General features: G+C 40.5%; 1 protein-coding gene across 1 annotated transcript in view; it reads left to right on the plus strand.

The window, feature by feature from the left end:
• Positions 1 to 19,315, plus strand: part of LOC117400383 (TGF-beta receptor type-2-like) — a 43,565-nt gene extending 24,250 nt beyond the window's left edge. The window contains exons 4-7 of the mRNA XM_034000259.3: positions 1,662 to 2,452; positions 9,983 to 10,124; positions 17,615 to 17,742; positions 18,261 to 19,315. Of these exons, the coding sequence (XP_033856150.1) occupies positions 1,662 to 2,452; positions 9,983 to 10,124; positions 17,615 to 17,742; positions 18,261 to 18,440 (1,241 nt within the window). The 3' untranslated portion in view covers positions 18,441 to 19,315. The remainder of the gene's footprint in view (positions 1 to 1,661; positions 2,453 to 9,982; positions 10,125 to 17,614; positions 17,743 to 18,260) is intronic.
• The last annotated feature ends 920 nt before the right edge of the window (positions 19,316 to 20,235 follow it).

Consider the following 20,235-nt stretch of genomic DNA (forward strand, 5'->3'; position numbering starts at 1 on the left):
ATATGCTGTTGTGTTTTTATACCATGTACACCATATAGGCTTAGTGTAGGTTCATAGTTATGTTTATTTACATTTATGTCTGAAAATATATTCCATTTTGAAAAGAAACTCCCACTAGACTAATTTTAGAAGATGAGACATTGAAAATAATAGGTTATATCTATTCAAGGCATTACTCGGTTTTAATCTGTGCACACAAGTATCAATTTAGCATAGCATTTAAGAAGTCATTAACTATGTGAATTCTGGAAAAAAAGCCAAAGTAATAATTGAAATGCCAACTTAATGGGGTTATGTGTACCTTTCTATAATGTTTGGCATTGTTCTGGTGTCTTTTGAGATTTAATAATGTTTTCCCTGTATGGTAATTAACTTTTTTAAGCTTTTCGTTTAAATACACTGCTGGCTGTAAAGGGGCTGGCCAGTATTTTATTACCTCATTCCACAATGTCATGTGATTCTGTGACACAATACTATACATAGGCCTACCATAAATTAATAAGATGAGATTTTATGCAAAGGAAATTATTGTAACTAATATTGGCAGTCACCATTGCAGAAACAATTGTTTGTGGGCCTTGTTTATTAAAATATGTTTTGCCTGTTTTTAAGAGGGATGATTATCTATTCACGAATAATTACTATGCAAAGGAGGTAAAACAGGAAACGAATGCTCCAGCCCCTAGCACCACAATCCAGAATTGATATTCCAATATCAATTGGAACTGGAGGCTGGTGTACTAAGAGAGGTGATAAGCAATAGCTGACTGAGCCTGTGTGTAACCTCTGTTGTTGACCCAATTAAGGTTATTTTAATATGATCGTGAATTACCCTGAGTCATCTTCTAAGCAAAAATAAACCAGTATGTTAAGATGAAACAAGATACCCCAGGTAACATCACCCTACATTCACTATGAACTCCAGGGAAGCTAAATGAGACAGTATAACCTGGGCCAGACCAGATGGCAATGCAGACACATGCAGTCTGATGAATGGCATTTTCAGATGCTGCTGATAGGACTTTGTTCACTCTTAAAGCTTTCGTAATTTCTAACACTTTCAATACTAGGACGTTTCAGATTCCATACACTAAAAGAGCTTTAACAAAACTTTGTATCCAAACAGAGACAGGATTTTTTTCTGCCAAAGCCGCTTCTAATGTTAAAACAATCCCGAAGTTCCTTTACAAGCAGAAGTTCTTGTTCAGACTTGAAGTCACTGTAAGAAGAACGGCAGACGTTCAGCATGCTTTTTCGTTTACTTTTTAATGGGCGTGTCAGATAGCTTGAGAAACCCCTGTGTATGAGGGTAACATTTTCAACCCAGCTGGTATTTTCTGAAACAATATTATAAAACCTAGGAAGGATAAACTTAGATTTAGTTAGGAGCAGTTTATTTCTTTTGTGAATATCTTCATGACAATTCATATTGTACTGAGACATTTGACCCTTCCAGGCAGGACGTGATAAAACCACACTGTATCAAAGGATATCAGAGTTTTAGTAATTAAAATAAAGAAGCATTATTAATTCAAATATAGGAAAGAATATTATTGATAATATATAGCCTCCCTAGAAAGATCATTACTGTAAATACTATGTTTCCTAATTATATTAAAATTATGGTAAAATTAATGTCTTGTTCACCTTTTTTAACACAGTGGACAGGGCACCAGAGGTCCCTGTGATTCCACAGGTCATGCTGATATGCCTCATGCCACCCCTGTTGATCGCCATCTCTGTGGTCATCACCTTCTACTTCTACCGGGTCCAGCGTCAGAAGAGGCTGAGTGAGGAGTGGGAGAAGAAGAAGAAGAAGAGGAAGCACGGGCAGCTGGACTGCAGCGACGCCTGCGCAATTATCGATGACGACCGCTCCGACATCAGCTCCACCTGCGCCAACAACATCAACCACAACATGGAGCTGCTGCCCATCGAGCTGGACATGCAGGTGGGCAAGGGCCGCTTCGCTGAGGTCTACAAGGCCAAGCTGAAGCAGAGCACCTCGGAGCAGTTTGAGACAGTGGCCGTCAAGATCTTCCCGGATGAGGAATACGCCTCCTGGAAGAACGAGAAAGACATCTTCTCAGACATCAACCTCAAGCACGAGAATGTGCTGCACTTCCTCACTGCAGAGGAGCGCAAAGCAGAAAAGCAGTACTGGCTCATCACCGCCTACCACTCTCAGGGCAACCTCCAGGAGTACCTTACCAAGCACATCATCAGCTGGGAGGACCTCTGGCTGCTGGGAGGGTCCCTTGCCGAAGGGTTGGCTCACCTGCACAGCGATCATACCCCCTGTGGACGGCCCAAGGTCGCCATCGTCCATCGGGACCTGAAGAGCTCCAACATCCTGGTGAAGAATGACCTGACCTGCTGCCTGTGTGACTTCGGCCTGGGACTCAGACTCGACCCTCTGCTTTCGGTGGATGATCTAGCCAACAGCGGACAGGTGAGTCGTCAATATGGAGACTTTTTTTGTAGCATGTGCCATCAAGTAGCATCTCAGTGCCATGTGTTATCCAGGGATAACTGCATCTGCGGAACCCATTTAATCTAGTTTAATTACTCAGAGATATAAGCACATTAATAAGCCACAAAGGGATGGTAGGAGTTTGGATGATGTTCACATTAGAACCACCTGCCATATGCAATTCACACTATGAGCTGATCCCCACATGAGTGCTTTGTTTATCATGCAATCCCTGCATCCCTGGCATGCATTCTGTAATAAATTACAGTTGCATCTCTAAATTGGACACAGGTTCAGAACTTATATACTTTAATAGAGGGCTTATAGTAGGTGCTCGGTGGGTAGGAGCTTCTGTACCCAAGCCTGCATATACTTCAGTGGTCCTACATGGCTCTGTATGTCTACTGTTGTGCAAGGCCTTGGGAGAACTGGGTGCGGGCTAGATCAGAGTTTTTTTTTACTTAAAATCTCTATTTGCTCATTTAAAAAAAAGAAGATGCAGCCAGTAGATTTAAGTAAAGTACCAATACGACTAATATAGGTCCTAAGCTGTTTGAAAATATTAGTTTTAGAATCATAGTAGTTGTTGTTTCCTTTCCAAACTAATGTCGATGAACAGAATCAAGATTACATCATGTGAGGATTTTAAGATAACAAACGTTTAAAGATAGTCATCTTGCTCAGAGACCCCACAAAGGTAAAATGTCCTGGCGACTTTTTTAAACAGGCCGAATATCCATGAGTGCTGAAACATGAATAGAGTCATTAAGAACACAAACCATGAGTTAACAAGCAGATAAAGAAAACAACTGTTTTACGTGGGTTAGGCTGTGTGTTTTTTGGTACAGATACGATTGTGTTTGAGACAGCATGTTTGCTGTAGTGTTCTTGCTAGCAGTGATTTAAATTAAAAAAATACATTTGTTCAGGCACAGCATTCAACTTAACACTGCATGTGGTATTAATATTGCTTTGTTACAGCATGTGCTGCACCCACCTCTTCAGAAAGTGACTCAGAGGTATTAGAAAAAGCAGAGCTATTATCTACACTCATCTATCAACTCTTGACATTAGTTCTGGGGTCCACGCATGCACACATACTAGACTTGGTGACTAACTTGTAAACCACACAACAGTGATATGATGCTTAGCTTTGTTTAGCTTAGGTATACAGAATACCTCATTCAGAGGGGAGTGGAGTTGACCTGTAGGTTATTTTTTTTGTTTTGTACTTTTTTTGTTAGGTGTTTTGTACTGATCTGTCATTTACCAACATGTGACGCATTAAAGATTTGACGTCTAGAAGGTTTTTCCTGACCTTATTGTAACGCATGTATTTTACTAGGTGTTGCTACTGTGTCCCACAATCTTGTTCAGGTTTACATTAAACTTTATATACTGTATTCCTTTGAATGCAAGACGCACTTTTTAAACCAATTTTCTTCTTCTAAAAAATGGCCTGCGTCTTAAATTCGAGTATAGTGATGTGTGTATTAAAATCAACGTCTTAAATTCGAGGGCATCTTAAATTTGAAGGAATACGGTATATTGGGTTAAAGAGCTGTGATGTATTGTTCTTATTGTTTAGATTTGCTTTTGTTTTCTGTTTCAGTCATCACATCCTGGTTCCCTTTCAAGTAGGGAATATTAACCATTACAAAATGCTGTCACCTTGACAGTGTCGCCATTTTCCCTTTCAGCCTAACCTGTTAACATCAGAGAGTTGAGAAATAAATCTGCCTGATTACATGCTCCTTTTAGCAATTGCTTTTATTACGGAATCGCTATAATAATTATTTTTATTATTTGTAGCGTGTTTTTGTGTATTTTCTGTATATTCTGTTTTCAGCTAGCGCCGGTTAAGTCCCACTGCGGCCTTGTGTGCCGTGGGAAACCTGCGTCTCTGCTGCCATCCCTCCCCCGATCTTAGCGCACCAAGTCCATAACTTGTTCAGCTGAAATGTATATATTTACAATATTACTGAAAATATATTATTTTTTAATTATCTAATCTTTATTTTTATATAGCGCCTTTCATAGACCACCATCACAAAGTGCTTTACAGAGGTAGGCTGTGAACTGTGCATTATATGCAGAGTCACTTACAATAGGACAAGTTTGGTCTTACCAACTTTCCACCAGTAGAGGCCCCCATTGCTGTGCTTGTTCGCCTACCACCCTGTCTTTGCTAGCCAAGATATGTCATGCCCGAATAAGCAGTGCAGAGTGACGGAAGTCATTTTAAAGAAAGCATACGCAACTTATAGGGTCCCTCTCTGAGAACCATAGGCCCTTGTCTCAGCAAATGGACGAGCTGTGCCTAATTTCCAGGAACCTGCTACGGCTGTCCAAGCTTAGCGGACAAGCAATAGACAGAAACCTGGCAGCATTGGTGGCTGCGCACAGACAGCTCTGGCTCTACCAAGCACGTGTGCTTGATGCAGACAAGACAGCACTGCTGGACGCTCCAGTCACACCAGGCCATACATTTGGTCCAGCGGTAGATGAGATGCTACAGCAATCTCACCATGCAAGGGAGTCCACCTGCAGCTCAGTGGCATCCTAAGCCCCAGTTTCAGAGGAAACCCGGTACAACAGGGTGCTCCCACCTCAGGTGGTACCACCATGAGGCAGCCTGCAACCGCATTCCGCGGAGGCAAGCATCCTTTCAAGCGCCCATTGCCTAGGCAACTAGCACAGGCTGCACCTCAGGCAAAGCAGCAGCCCTAGAACATTGCTGCCACAAGCCCAGAGCTCATTTTCCAGAAGCCATTTGGACTACTGGAAACAGTGCACCACAGATCCCTGGGTGCTCAATAGAGTGCAAACTGGTTACTCTCTCCAGTTCCAACACCACCCCCTCCAACTGTCACAGACCCGCAAGACGCCGCTCAGGTGGCTCAGGAGATAGTAGCTCTGCTGCAAAAATGGGCCATTTGCATAGTAGACCCCCCCAGCAAGAATGGGTTGGGGCGGAGTGTGGAATGGCCGAGGCATACAGGGTGTGAACCTCCCCTCACTTTGGGCAGTTCACCTGCCGGGAGTGACCAACTGCGCCTTGCGGATCTCCTCTTGAGGGGCGTCCCCAGCAGCATGGAGTGGAGACTTCATCCAGAGGTCATGAGCCTCATTTGGGAGCGATTCGGGAGAGCGGTAGACCTTTTTGCCTCAGGAGTCGACACATTGTCCTCTGTGGTTCTCCATAAAAGGAGAAGGAGGACCTCTAGGGATAGAAGCACTGGCATACCCGTGGCCAGCGTGTCTACTGTATGCGTTTCCAACCACTGGTGCTGCTACCACTGTATTTGGAGAAGGTCAGACAGGACCGGGCCAGAGTGCTCTTAATAGCTCCATTCTGGCCCAGGAGTTTGGTTTTCCCCTCTGATGCAGCTCCTGAGCAGCCAGCCATGGGAGCTGCCCATGCACCGCGACCTGCCCAATCAGGCGCAGGGTACCCTGTGGCACCCCAACCCATCGAGCCTACAGCTCTGGTTTGGCCCCTGAACGGCTGCATTTGAGCCGTCTGGGGTTATCAAACAGAGTGATTAACACCCTACAAAACTCCAGGCAGCCTCTCCCCGTTCCCAGTATGGTTACAAGTGGGGTGTGTTTCAGACATGGTGTCTGGCTCGTGGGTTCAAACCCACTACATGCCCTTTGGCAGTTATACTGCAATTTTTACAGGACCTTTTTGATGAGGGGAAATCTCCCTCTACTCTAAAGGTCTATTTGTCAGCCATTTCAGTGTGCCATATACAAACTGATTCAGTCTCCACAGGAGCTCATTTCCTGGCGGGGCAATTTTTTAAAGGCACCCGGTGGCTTAGGCCACCAGTGAAGGATTTTGGGGTCTATTCATAAAGGGTTAAAGCCTGTCGAAATGAGAAAACAGGAGTACATAAATGGATTTCGTCCACAGCTGCCTATTTAACTGCAGTTGCGATTCATAAGAGATAATTCAGATGCGTCGTTAAGCCCCAACGATTTTCGTCTACAAAGGCATGTTTTTAATGAATTGAGAGAAAGGTTAACGATTACTCATTAGCATCAAGTTTTCATCGGTCCTGAGCGTCAACCTGCTATTCATAAGAGTGAACGACAGCAAAATGCTGTCGATAACTAGGAGTTATTGAACGCTTTCTACAGTCAAGTCTAAACTAACGACTATTTTTTTAAAGACCTATTTTATTACTACACTTGCTCTGTTATACAGTTTGACATACCTGTGATTAACACTGCCTATTTTGAAAAAAGAAAATAAAAAATCTGTAGCTTTATATGAAGGAACATGTTTAATATAAATATATACTCACACAAGAACGTATTCTCTGGCATAATCATTTTGAAACAGCGCTGTGAAGTGGAGAGCAAGTAAGAGACTGAGAATACACGGTTATTTTATTATTATTATTTCTTTGCCGTGATCCGCGGCTGACAGCGGTCCTTTTCTTTTTATTTGCAAGGGTAGAGCAGCCTTACATCACCCTCCTCTGACGAGTGTCTTTGGTATAGAGTTTTCAGTTTGGGTGTCTTAAAGGGGAACACCCATTTTGTAATGGTTAATATCCCTATTTCAGGAAACCAGGGTTATGATAATAACCTAACGTTTAAAACACCCATGTGGCCTTATACAAATATGTCTTAGCTCTAATTACAGCTGGTATACCAGAGAGTATTGTAAATATACATGACCCATATATAACACACACAAATTAGTACAAGGGTGCCTGTTATATTATGAAAACTTAGATTTGTGTGAGAAATTGCAACATTACCTTATATACCATGGCACAGGTTTATAAAGGGTGGTATTGCTGTTTTCACTTACTAAAGTATAACACAGTATCTCATGGAGGATCTTTTACTCCCACACACATTCACACAACACTGTCACCGCTGAAAGCGCTCTGTTGGTTGGGATGGTCCCTTCTTTCTTCTGATTGAAATCAGGTGCTGTGAAACTGCTTTTGCTTTACAAGCTGACTCAGACCTCATGACATCACTAAGTCTGCATCGTCAGACACTACTTATTTGTTATTTGAAAAGGTGCTTGAGCAAAGCCAGCCCACGGTTCTGTGATCAAGCTGCTAATCACACATAGACAGTTGTACCCACTTGGAAAACACACAGTTCACAACTTTTTATTTTATTTTATATTTTGCTTTCTGTAAAATGTGCATTTAAAGGTATGTTTTACAGTTTGGTAGGTATTATGCTGACACCAAGGTAACTAATGGCATGTTTCACATATATATGTAACCACAGTACAAGGATATTTTCTTAAACCAGGATAATAAAGAAAATGATATACTATGTATTATGTATTATTAATGTATTATGTAATCTCTTTGTTTTTTTGGTCCACAGGTCATTAATCAACTACAGGGTTTGATCACAAAGTAATTACATAACCCCACCAATGAACTTTCATCTTAGTGTTAGATTGATGTGCATTAACACTGAAGTACACAGGCATATGAAGGCATGGGTTGTGAAATTGCTTTGGGTGCAGTTCCCTGGTTTATTGATGAGCGAGGATTGTTGGATACATAAACAAATATGATAATGTAAATAATCCCGCAGCAGTCTTTCTGACGGCTGTATTCAAAACACTGTAAATAGTATAACGAAAGGAGAAACAGTCAAATGTAATTAGCTTTTGTTTTTTTTTATTGAGTACGTCACATAAACATCTGACCGACCGAAGCATGTTATATATATATATATATATATATATATATATATATATATATATATATATATATATATATATATATATATATAACATTTTACAAATCAAAACAACAACATGTAAATAAATAAACATCTGAACAGACATCAGTTTGCAACATACCTATTTATAAAACTGAAACGATAGCAATAGATTTTTAACTTTTCAACAGTAATCGTTTTTTTATCAGATGAGCAAAAGCAACTGAACAACGTAGATAAATAAACTTAGAAAAAAACATTTTACAGAAGTGCACAGCACAAGAAGTTATAAAAAAAATATTTTTCTTTTTTTTCGACAAAATGTTATTCCTTTACCATGAGTCTAAGGCTGTTCACAATCAATACAGATAATGTGCTTCTCCACGTCGCCTTTCTGCACAGGGCACAGCTGTCCGAAGTTTTATTTTTATTGCACTTGCCAACCTGGCATTGGCATCTCTTGCGGCTCTCAGCAGGGTTGCCAGCTTCAGCTGTGGGTACACGCTTAACAGTCTCCTTCTGTTCCAAATGGTTCTTGCAAAGTTCCTGTGATAACTGTAAAATATATTCTCTCCTTGGTAAGTTCTTCTCCATGCATTCTTTGTAAAGTGCCCAGGAGTTGATGGCTGCTAGGTCCAGTACATTGTAAAACATCTGAAAAGACCACCGTCAGGAGCCAGCTTTCACGGAATACTTCTGTGCCATCTGATCCAAAACATCAACTCCATATTTTCTTGCATTGTAAAACTCCACGGTCTCTGGTATTTATTATCACTAGTCCCGATGCTAATTGACTGACCAAAACAGCACAGCTGGCAAGCAGGCGCCAGCCTATGAAAAGGCTGATTGAAAAACAATAGACTATCAGTCATTCACTCTGGCAGAGAGTAGAGACTAATCTAATTACAGCTAAACACATTGCGGACTGGTAAATAAAAATAATAAAGTAGAATACCGTTTTGTATAATCACAATACAATTGTTTTCTGTATGGCCGTCAATGTGACTGCTCCCGGGGCTTTTAGGTATAATGTAATATATCTCCTTTATTTCTGCACTTCCGCGTTTCATGCTTTGTGAGAATATTTAATACATACGGACAGAGAGGTACATGAACGCGCAGCCCCATATTACACGACTGGAGAAAATTACATTTTAAAACCAAAAACCACCAAAATGACTGCCGCAGGGTTTCTAGTGTTAATACAACCACAATATACAAATATACAATATACGGTCACCAGTCCAAAGTGCTGTAGTGCTCTTGGTGCAAATACAAGTTATCGTGAAACAAGTGCAGTTTTGTCCGGGTTTTGTGCTGGCCTGTAGCGACAGCTTCGGATCGTGTTAGCCATCTAATAACAACAAATAAGTATAATTAGACACGACAAAAACAAACAAAACTCTCAAGATACACAATACAGTTCTCCTTCCGGGTTAGTGTTAACCATAACAAAGGAACAGATCACCTCACTATGTTCCCTTATGTACCGTCAATCACGCCCCCTTGGTTAATGATTGCATCCGCTCCTCCAATCCGCGGCTGCGACATCGTTTCCCTTCCGGGTCGATGATTTAGTGTACTGTAGCTCCGCCCCCTTTCTTGATGGCCGACTTCCGCCTAACCCTGTGAATCAGTTGTCTGGCCATCCAGTCCAGGGCACTCTGTTCCCTTTACACAGCGCCCTCAAAGGTCAGGAGGGAGATTTATCACCAAGAATCCTTCTGTCTCTGTCACAGATGGTCTTTAAAAAGAAAGTGGAAACACTAACAAGTTCTTCTTCTGTTTGTGTGGCAGGTTGGCACAGCCAGATACATGGCCCCTGAAATTCTGGAATCCAGAATGAATTTAGAAAACACTGAGTCGTTTAAGCAGACTGATGTCTACTCCATGGCCCTGGTTCTTTGGGAAATGACCTCGCGCTGCAGTGCCCATGGAGGTAGGTTACAAGACTAATGCCATCATCTGTGTCATGACAGGTGTTCTTGATTTGGACCTTTACTTTGTTAATTAGATGTGAACCATTTGTGATGAGAATCTGTATGTAACTGTATTGAGTACACCAAAGTGTGAAAAGATGGTAGTTGGGCTGAAGTTAAATAAATAATAAGTTATTTCCTTTGACGTAAAACAAAAAAACACCAACCAAGAAACATTTCCATCATTTCCATCATAGCTGTCAATATAGCTTGTGGTCATGTGGTTCTGGATGATGAGGCCACCAAATAGTAACCCTTTCTGGCAGCAATTTTGCAAAACAGCTGATAGCACACTGTCAAAGCCTCATATTTGAGGTACAGAGACTGTTTGAGATAAACAAGCCTGCTTTTTTCAGTTTGTGTGGTCACTGGTTACACAAGATAAATGTGTCAGTGACCTTGACATTAGCATCTGACCCAATACGGTTGCCATATTAAGGTCATGTGACTTTTCAGGTGTCTGCCTGATAGAGACACAACTATTTTAGTATGGCCCTATGTCTTTGCATTTGGTACACATCAACATTCTATTATTCTGTTGATTTGAAGTTCCATAAAGGCCATTATCTTATTTTAAGAAATTACCCGTTTTAACTACTTGCCATATTTCAGAAATCGTTAATGATAAATGCTGTACTTCTATATACATATAACCACTGCTTTTTCCCACATATCAATTGTACTTACAAACCATTCTATCAGAGGTGACATTCCCCTTACACCCTGGCCCCAGAAATGTTTTGCTTTTGTTCACAAAAACACCCCTGTTTAGTTTACAATACTTCTAGCTGTTAACTGAGAGATATCTCTCGGCAAGCTGCTGTTTTGAGTGTGCGGTACTGTATCAACCCTTCAGATTTTGGCAGCTTAGTTTCCTTTTTTTCTGCAGGATTCATGAAATAGCTCCACAGCAATACACATTTGAGCCCCCATTCAGACTGGATAGGTTAAAAAAAAAATTAAAAGCTGCCCATCAAATTTATTTACAATAAGAGAGAGCATTTAGCCATGTTTTCAGACTGTACCTACTCAAGACAACCACAAGCTAGGAATTTCAATACCCTTCCTCCATCTGTGGGCTCACACAGCCCTCAGTGTTAGAACCACTTCTCCTGTCTGGTCCTGGAGGTACTATACTTAGAGGTTTGACGTGACCAGGCATTTGGACTGGTTTTAAACAAGGCACCCATTGATATTTACAGGGTGTACATAGACAGGTATTAAGTGTTTGCTGAGCAAGGGTTTGAACTTGTTAGGAGAGGTAGAGTTAGGCAAGGAGACGTGAGTTGCCATTTGAGCCACTGTAGAGTATATAAGGCCAGTGTAATAGGCCTACAGCAGTCTTCTGTTAGTTACAGTATAAGCCAATAAAATAAGCAGAAGCAAAGATGTATCAGAGTTTGAAGGGGGCATCATAGTGAGTACCTGACTATAGTCATACTGTAGCACCTGTAGTCGTGTTACCCAGATTGCAACTTGGAAACCAGTTTGTCATGCATATTTAAAGAATGTGACAAAGTTTTGAGATCAGTCAGCAACTGGGAACCAGACCAGCACTGGTGGGTTAAATGACCTCCTTTCATTCATATATTTACTTGTGTTTTTGTGTTTTAACTCCAGCCACTGTCCATGGTTTGCATGTGGTCAGATGCTACTGGTAACATATGTGAGAAGATGAGGGCTGCAGGGGAATGTGATATCTTAAAAGTATTATTTGATAAGCACAGTAATCTTAGGGTGTGGCCTCCTAACAACACACTTTCCTAATAAAGTGACCACACACATTGCAATTACAGTATTTGCCACATTTTGTAAAACAATATCAATCACTAATCACTAAATTCAGAAACCCAGAAATTAGTTTATGAAATATTTATATAAATATCTATTTTAAAAAGCTATCTAGCTAGCTAGCTATTGCAAACAAACACTAGTGTGAACTCCACTAAAAGAAGCAAATTCAGTTCTGAAACATCTCCACAAAGGGAAGTATTGTTTCTTGGTAGAAGTTGTGTGTTTTGATATGAAGTAATAACCTTCCCACACTCATGTTTTGATAGCAGTGCATCTTGCGGTCATGTGGCAGGCCTCCTCTTGTCTGAGGAAGAGCACAGAATGTTGATTCTTTTGAAATAAATGCCTTATGCCTTAACCCTTTGCGGTTCGTTTATTCAGCGCGTCTCAGGCGCATCAGGTCCAATTTATTTTCACACACGCAGTTTATTTGAGACGCGCTGTTTAAAAGTATTTTTTTCACAGTAAAACAGGTTTAAAAGGCACTGCATATCAACAGGACACTCAGTACTGCATCTCCAGTCCCGCCCCACCCCTTGTTTGCTATATTTTTCACATACGTCTTAATAATAGTACATACCGATAAGTCATCTCCTGATCACTCGTTTTATCTCCAAACTCCTCAATAATCCGATCCAAGTCATTATTTTATTACTATAACATCTAAAAAAAGCTCTGCAAATGTCTGTGATATTCTCTGAGCGCTGGATGCAGAAGCAGCTATCTTGTTTGTTTATGCCCGTGTAATCTATGTGGTGTCGGGGCTATCTGTATTCATGAGATACGCCCATTTTTTTTTTCGGCTTCTCTCGGCTCCTATCGGTCTCACTCGGCCATTGAATGGTTTTCTCAGCTTTTTCCAGAGAAAAAACTACTAGAGACCTGTTTTTTACGTCTTTTTGATGATGTTGACATTGGACCGGAAAGGGAAAATTGCAATGTCGGACCACGTCCGACATAGGACCGCAAAGGGTTAAAAAGTGTGTTATACTGTGGCCTGACAAAGCTCCGCAGGGCTGGAGACCTCTCTCCCCTGGGCAGCCTCAGTGTAAGCATTTGTTTTCTTTCAGCTTCTTTCTTCTCCAAGCTCGAGAAGAAGGTTGTGGGGGCGTCCATGTCTCTTAATTCCACAAATCTTGCTCTTACCAGGGACCCCTTGACCTTCTCCTCCAGCAGGCTGCCAGGCGCTGTTTCCTGTCTAGCAGGCTGTCATAAGCCCTCTCTGTGCTCTGAGTGCCCAGCTCTCTCTCAATCTCTAAAATCTCATTCCCTAGCTGGCTGGCCACTGCATTCAACTCACTAGTGGCATTCTGTTGAATTTTCCCCACATCCCACCACTGTCTCAAATTAGAATAGCGTCCCTTTTCTTTTCTCCAGTTATTCCAAAATAGTTTGAAGATTTCTTTAAAATGTGTGTCTTGTAATAATTTAATGTTAAAGTGCCAATAGGATTTGGAGTACTGTTCAGTGGGTAAACACAAAACAACTGTGATGAGGTGATGATTGGATAGAGATGTGGGATGAATACTGCTACTAATAATTCCATTAAGGTGGTGCTTTCGGGTATAAAACCATGCTCTAATCGTGCTCCAGAGAATTGACCATTATTACCATTATAGACAAATTTTGTCAGCACGCCAGCCAGCTCTCTCGTAGATTTAGGAACAGGGTTCATCATGATTGCTGTCTTGATTAAAATCCAGCGTACAGTTAAAATCCCCTCCCACCAAAATAAAATGCTCTGGATCGCACTTCTCTAAAATCTGGCTGAGCTTTTTAAAAAATAAAATCCTTCATTCTTTGCCCAAATTAGGAGCATAGATAAAAAGATCAATAAAAACAGTATTTCATTTTAATTCAAATTTTAAAAACCTCCCTTGTACAACCTCCTCTACAGACACCACGCCTACTCCCAGCCCCGGAAAGAATAAAACTGCCAGCCCTGCACTAACATTAGAGCCGTGACTTAAAATCGCCTTCCCCTTCCACTCTGATAGCCCGTGCACTTCATTACTGCTGTCAGAGTAGGTTTCCTGCAATAAAATAAAATTAAATAATTGGGCTGTCTTAAAATCATGATGGCAACCATTTAAAGAACTCAATAGAAACTTATCCATGGAGGAAGAAAGATAAAATGACAATAAATAAATACAATAAACAAGGGTAAAAGCTTTAAAATGGAATTGATCCATTAAAAACCTTCTGATTGCTCAACCATTTTTCAAGCAGTGCTTACAAACTTTTTCAAACAAAACCTCTTTTTCCTGTCAAACTCCTCTAAACTCAGAGACAAAAACCTGTGCTCCCCGAACACCCTCAGCCTGACTGGCCCCCGGCCCTTCGGGGCTGCCCTCCGCCACAGCCACCGATCTGAGCTTAGGGCAGGCTTTCTTCATGTGCCCCTCCTCGCCTTAATGAAAGCATTTCAATGTGTCCGAGGTTATGCAGCAATACAAAGACTTGTCTATGAAAAGACAACACATGTTTCACCTCGGGATTCTTACAGCCTAACGGAATCATCTTTTATTTTACCGTATCTTGCCAATTCTCTTTCGATCACTACATTCGGAATAAAAGGGGGAACATTTGATAAAACCACTTTCCTTAGAGGAGTTGAAAGAGGTAAAGCAGCAATAAAAGCACCATTGACAGAAAACAATCTTATTTACAAAAGGTTTTTTGACTTAAAAGCACAACAATGGCCTTATTCATACGTGAAGCAGATTTAATGTTATTAAAACCAATGATCCTACTGACCAATAATAGAACATCCTCCATGGAGACTCCACTGTCAGGCACACACCTGAACCCTTATCTCCATGTTAGTCCCTCCATCCCGCCAGAGTGCAAGCCCATCTCGGGACTACACACACTAACTTAGCCTCCCGATGGGCAAGGCCAATAAATAAATAAATAAATAAATAAATAAATAAATATACAAAACAAAATATAAAAGGCTGTAGATAAAGTTTTTAAAATAAATTAATCGTGTAAAAATAGTAAGACCAAGACTGTAAAAAACAGACCTGCACTATTCAAAACACACCGCTCTCAGTTCGAAAGCCCCTCCCACAATCCCACAATTCTGAGAGAAATGCGTTACGTGTAGATGGGCCGAATGGCCTCCTCTCGTTTGTACACTTTCTTATGTTCTTATGTTCTTCTTATAGCAGTCTCGTAGTCAGTCTACAAACAAAGAAAGGCTTGAGGAGGGGGAGTATCTTGTTTGCTGTATTTAGAAAAAAAAAGATTTAAAAAAAAATGTATTGTAATGCCTGGGTCAAATTGATCCACATGGCAGTTCTAGGTAGAACTGTTTATAACTTTAAAACGCTGTCAGACGCTGTCATGATATTTAATTCATATATTTAGGAAAAGTCAAAACAGACATACACATAAGATTTACAACGGAAGAGTAACATTTTATTCCAAAATGGGTCAAATTGACCCCCATGGTGGATTTAGTGTTAAAAAGCAGCAGTGTACTCTGGCTCGCTGTTGAACCGCCCTTTGCAAAAGTGGGAGGCACATCAGTAAGGATCACTCATCAGTGTAGTGGTGAGTGTGATTTCTGGCTGCTTTGCTAGCAAAGACTACACTGTTGCTTTCTAAATTAAGTTATTTTGTGCACTTTTGGGGTAATATTGAATACATGGGCTGACTGAAATGTAGTTTTTACAATGATATAAGCACAATGTATTTGCATTTGTTTGCAAATCTAATTCGCCTTCTCCACAGCTAGTCGCTGATAAACTATTTAAATTTTTTAGGCATTGAAAGCAAAGTACCATACCCGGTTTAAAACAAAATCCTTAATGCAATAGGTAGGTCTCTACCGCTGCTGCTGCATTCGTAGGTTACAGACATTTGCTGAAAAGGTTGCATTGTGGTAACTGTATGTATATGTAGCAGGGTGTGAGCTGTAGATGCCTTTTACAACGATTTCACTCCCCTGTAACAGTCAACAGGCTGGATACTTTTAACATCTACAGATATACCTGTTACATGCCTTAAAGAGAGATTTGGGGTTTTCACCCCGCCCCCTCCGCCTAGCCCCTGCGGTTCCGCCACCAGTGAATCATATCCCATATAATTTAGGGCATCCCGAATTAGAAACGGGCTTGCCGGCTTTCAGCAAAACTTCTCACTGTCCTAACCACCAGTCTGTTTCAGAGTTCACTGACTGAGTGCTCTCGACAGCTGCGCTTCAGATGTGAGCCCTGGCATGAAAGCTGTTTGTCAATCAAAGCTTTAACAATCTGTGTGACGCCAAATACATAGTGCAAAACAAGTGTAATTCTTTTGACAGCTTTCTCTCGGAAAACCAAAAGCATCTGGGAGCAAAGCCGAAAACAGATAACAGATTATTTTCACTGGGCTCTGGCCGAGGTGCAGTGAAGAGTCTTGGGTCTCGGAAGCGGTTGGCTTTGTTTTTCCAGGCTCACAGTGAGCAGAGGGGGTGGAGACATTGGGGGGGAGGGGGGGGAGGGGGTTCAAGTAGACAGACATACTCAATGGGCATGGTTCTGCTATTCTGCCAACATCTTCTTGTGTATACTTATTCATAAGAACAAAAATAAAGTATAGTAATCCAGTTACTCAAAAAAGATCCAATTGAATCAATATCAAGAACCATTCCATAGCCTCACCACTATTTGTATAAAGAAGTTTCTCCAATACTCTGTCCTAAGTCTGTCTCCAATTCATGGAAGTTGTAGGTTCAGACTGGATGGCTCATGAAGCTTCTCCTTTAAATAAAACTCACAGCAAGCCACCGACCTAAACAGTTAATCTACCCTTTGATTATGAGAACCTATACTGTCAGTCTCAAACTAAAATGAATTGTGCATCTGTTCCCAGAGAAACTGCAACATTCTTTACATGAGGACAGTGCCTACTCTAATACTTCCAACCCAGAAATAACTAGAGGTTTGCCCGTTGGGTCACAATTTTCCGCTTATGCTAATTATCTTCTTTTATATGTAGTATTTTTGTTCTGTCGTCAGCTTTGTCACAGCTCAGATTTCTCTCGTAGTTTTAATATGCTTGAAAATGCTTAAGATTATCAGTTAGAGGAAATGTGGTTGTAAAAATAAAAAAAGGAAATTATATATTGTTGCTGGGTCCCACAGTTGCTGGCATGCTCTACTTTTAGTAAAAAAGCCATCTTCTGAAGCCACAGCTTGCTCAGTCGGAGTCTGTCGGCTGCTATACATGATTGAAATTAATTATTTCAGTTGCAGTTGCTTGCAACTGTTAAAGAGCGGTTTGTTTACTTCGTGTTACAAAATTATAGATATTTTAAATATGGGTACTGAATGGATTTACCTGAATCTGGAAATTAAGTACTGTATACATAACTACCATGATATAAGTATAGTATTTGTACCTCTAATTCAAAGTGTATTACAACAAAAACTAATTATCTTGTTGGAGGAAACATCAAAAGTAATGCCAAAGTTATTAATAAGCATAACTATGATTTAATATAGAGTTGGATTTTATTTGAATTTTTAAAAATCTATTCAAAAAACACCTTAATTGTTCTGAATTAGAAATGTCCTTTTTTATTCTGCCTTTCTTTGTACATTATGTGTAGTTGCCTGTAATGGCAGGCTTATCATTACACATCCTAAATGTTATTTCTTATTAACAGATGTGAAAGACTATGAGCCTCCGTTCGGCACTAAAGTACGAGAGCACCCCTGCATAGAAAGTATGAAGGACAATGTCCTGAGAGACAGAGGGCGTCCCGAGATCCCCAGCAGCTGGCTTAATCACCAGGTAAGCAGACTCAATCCATCAATACCAAGTGTCCAAGATTTCATGGAGACAATCACTCAGGGACCCTTTTGCACACGAGTGGTGGTAAGCACTTGATTTGCAGGTGTAACAGATGTCATCTTGTGCAGTTTGGGTTCTGCCTGAGGTAACATCTGTACTGGGGTTTTGACAAATGCTAAATTGTGATTGGTTGGATATTTCCTGAAGCAAAATGAAATAGATTGCTCTCCTCTATGATCCTGAATGAATAACAATATGAAAGATATTTGATTTTAAAATCTATTAATAACAACAAGTCATTTGACATTCTCCAGTGCAGTGCACTTCCATCAACTATATGCAGGTTTCAAATGTGCAGTTTTGAAAGAAACACATGCTATAGCAAACATGTATGTAACAAATAAAAGTGCACAACAGGTTTTATATATATATATATATATATATATATATATATATATATGGAACTAATTTTTTAGCTACAACCACTTTAACAAGCTGTTTGATATTCTCCACTGCAGGGCTTGCAGCTGGTGTGTGCCATCATCGATGAGTGCTGGGATCACGACCCCGAGGCCCGCCTGACTGCCCAGTGTGTAGCCGAGCGCTTCAACGAGATGGAGCAGATGGACAAGCTGTCTGAGAAAAGCAGTTCGGAGGAGAAGATCCCAGAGGACTGTTCTGTGAGCGATGGCAAGTAGGAAACAAAGCTGACAAACGCCAGAGGGCCAAACAAAACCAAAAAAAACTGAGGAAACGGAAAAAAAAAACAATGAGGTGATCTTCTAGCAACTCTGCTTGGACTTTGTGCATCTCTTCCTGGGACAATCCACCCTCTTCCTCTCCGGTTACTCTGTGGGGAAGGAAAGGAGGGAAGCACAGGATGGGGGAATTGTGTTTCTGTATGCATAACCTCAGCATAAAGGAAGACGCGGAATCTGCAGGGCTAAAGGAAATAAGCTTTTGTTGTAACCATTGACATTTGCACTTTATAAGTATATGCATCAGATTATTTTGTATTCATGCTAAAAAATTATACTCTGCCTTCTCAGCAAATAACAAGGAAATATAGACTGTGATGACAGACACAATCCATAAATTTTTAAGAAGGTGGTATTTAAAAATAAAAATACCTATTTTTTTTAGGGTGTAAAAAGGGATGGGGGTTGGCCATTTTAAATGATATGCTTCAAGGTTAGTCTACATTTAAACATAAGCCGAACATGTTTTAAGATTCAGAAAATGCTATCCTGTGGAAGATAAGAAACAAGCCATGTTCTGAAAAGTGACTAATGAGGAGAGGTGTCCCTCTTCTGTGTTACCGCACTGTTATTTCACCTCGGGGAGTCATCTACTGCAGTGTATCACAGATTGGGTCAGAATAAGGGCACATGTCTCCACTCTGGATGTGTCCATGTTAGCGTCTGTCTGCATTTTGTTCTGTATGTGCCATTGAGAAAGAAGAAAAAAAAAAAAAAAAACACTTGCCTCTTTTATTATCGTGTGTCTACAATAAAGATAAATGTTATTTTTTACTAATGAACTGGTAATAAATGCTTTCAGTATTTACTCCAAACATTTTCCAGTGGTCTATTTTGTTTATTTTCTAAATCTTAATAAAAGGTGTATTTCACTGCAGACTGTGCTAAGCCATGCAACATGATTTTCCCAGAAATTCCTGGGAATGAACCCCCAACTTTAACAGTTTTTAATAGGGTCTGAGGTGCAGTTTATGGAGGCACCTTCTTCCCCTATAGCCCTGATAACACCATTCACCAATAAGAACGGCTGATAGAAGACAAAATAAAACAAAGAGCACAAGGTACAGTGGCTCTCAAAAGTATTCACCCCCCCTTGGACTTTTCCACATTTTATTGTGTTACAACACGGAATCAAAATGGATTTAATTAGGAGTTTTTGCCACTGATCAACACATAAAGGTCCATAATGTCAAAGTGAAAAATAAAATCTACAAATTGTTCTAAATTAATTACAAATATAAAACAGAAAATAATTGATTGCATAAGTATTAACCCCCTTTGCTATGACACACCTAAATAAGCTCTGGTGCAACCAACTGTCTTTAGAAGTCACATAATTAGTTGAATGGAGTCCATCTGTGTGCAATTAAGGTGTTTCACATGATTTCAGGTTAAATACACCTGTCTCTGGGAGGTCCCACAGTTGGTTAGTACATTTCCTAACAAAAACTACATCATGAAGACGAAGGAACATTCAAAGCAAATCCGGAATAAGGTTCTTCAAGGTTCATAAGACCATTTCCAAGGCATTGCCAGAGCACAATAAAGTTCATTATTAAGAAATGGAGAGAATATGGCACAACTGTGAATCTGTCTAGAACAGGCCATCCTCAAAAACTGAGTATCCGGGCGAGAAGGGCACTAGTCAGGGAGGCCACCAAGAGGCCTATGGCAACTCTAAAGGAGTAGCAGTCTTCCACGGCTGAGCTGGGAGACACTGCATACGGCAACAATA

Source organism: Acipenser ruthenus, chromosome 4, assembly GCF_902713425.1.
Source record: "Acipenser ruthenus chromosome 4, fAciRut3.2 maternal haplotype, whole genome shotgun sequence".
NCBI lineage: Eukaryota > Metazoa > Chordata > Actinopteri > Acipenseriformes > Acipenseridae > Acipenser > Acipenser ruthenus.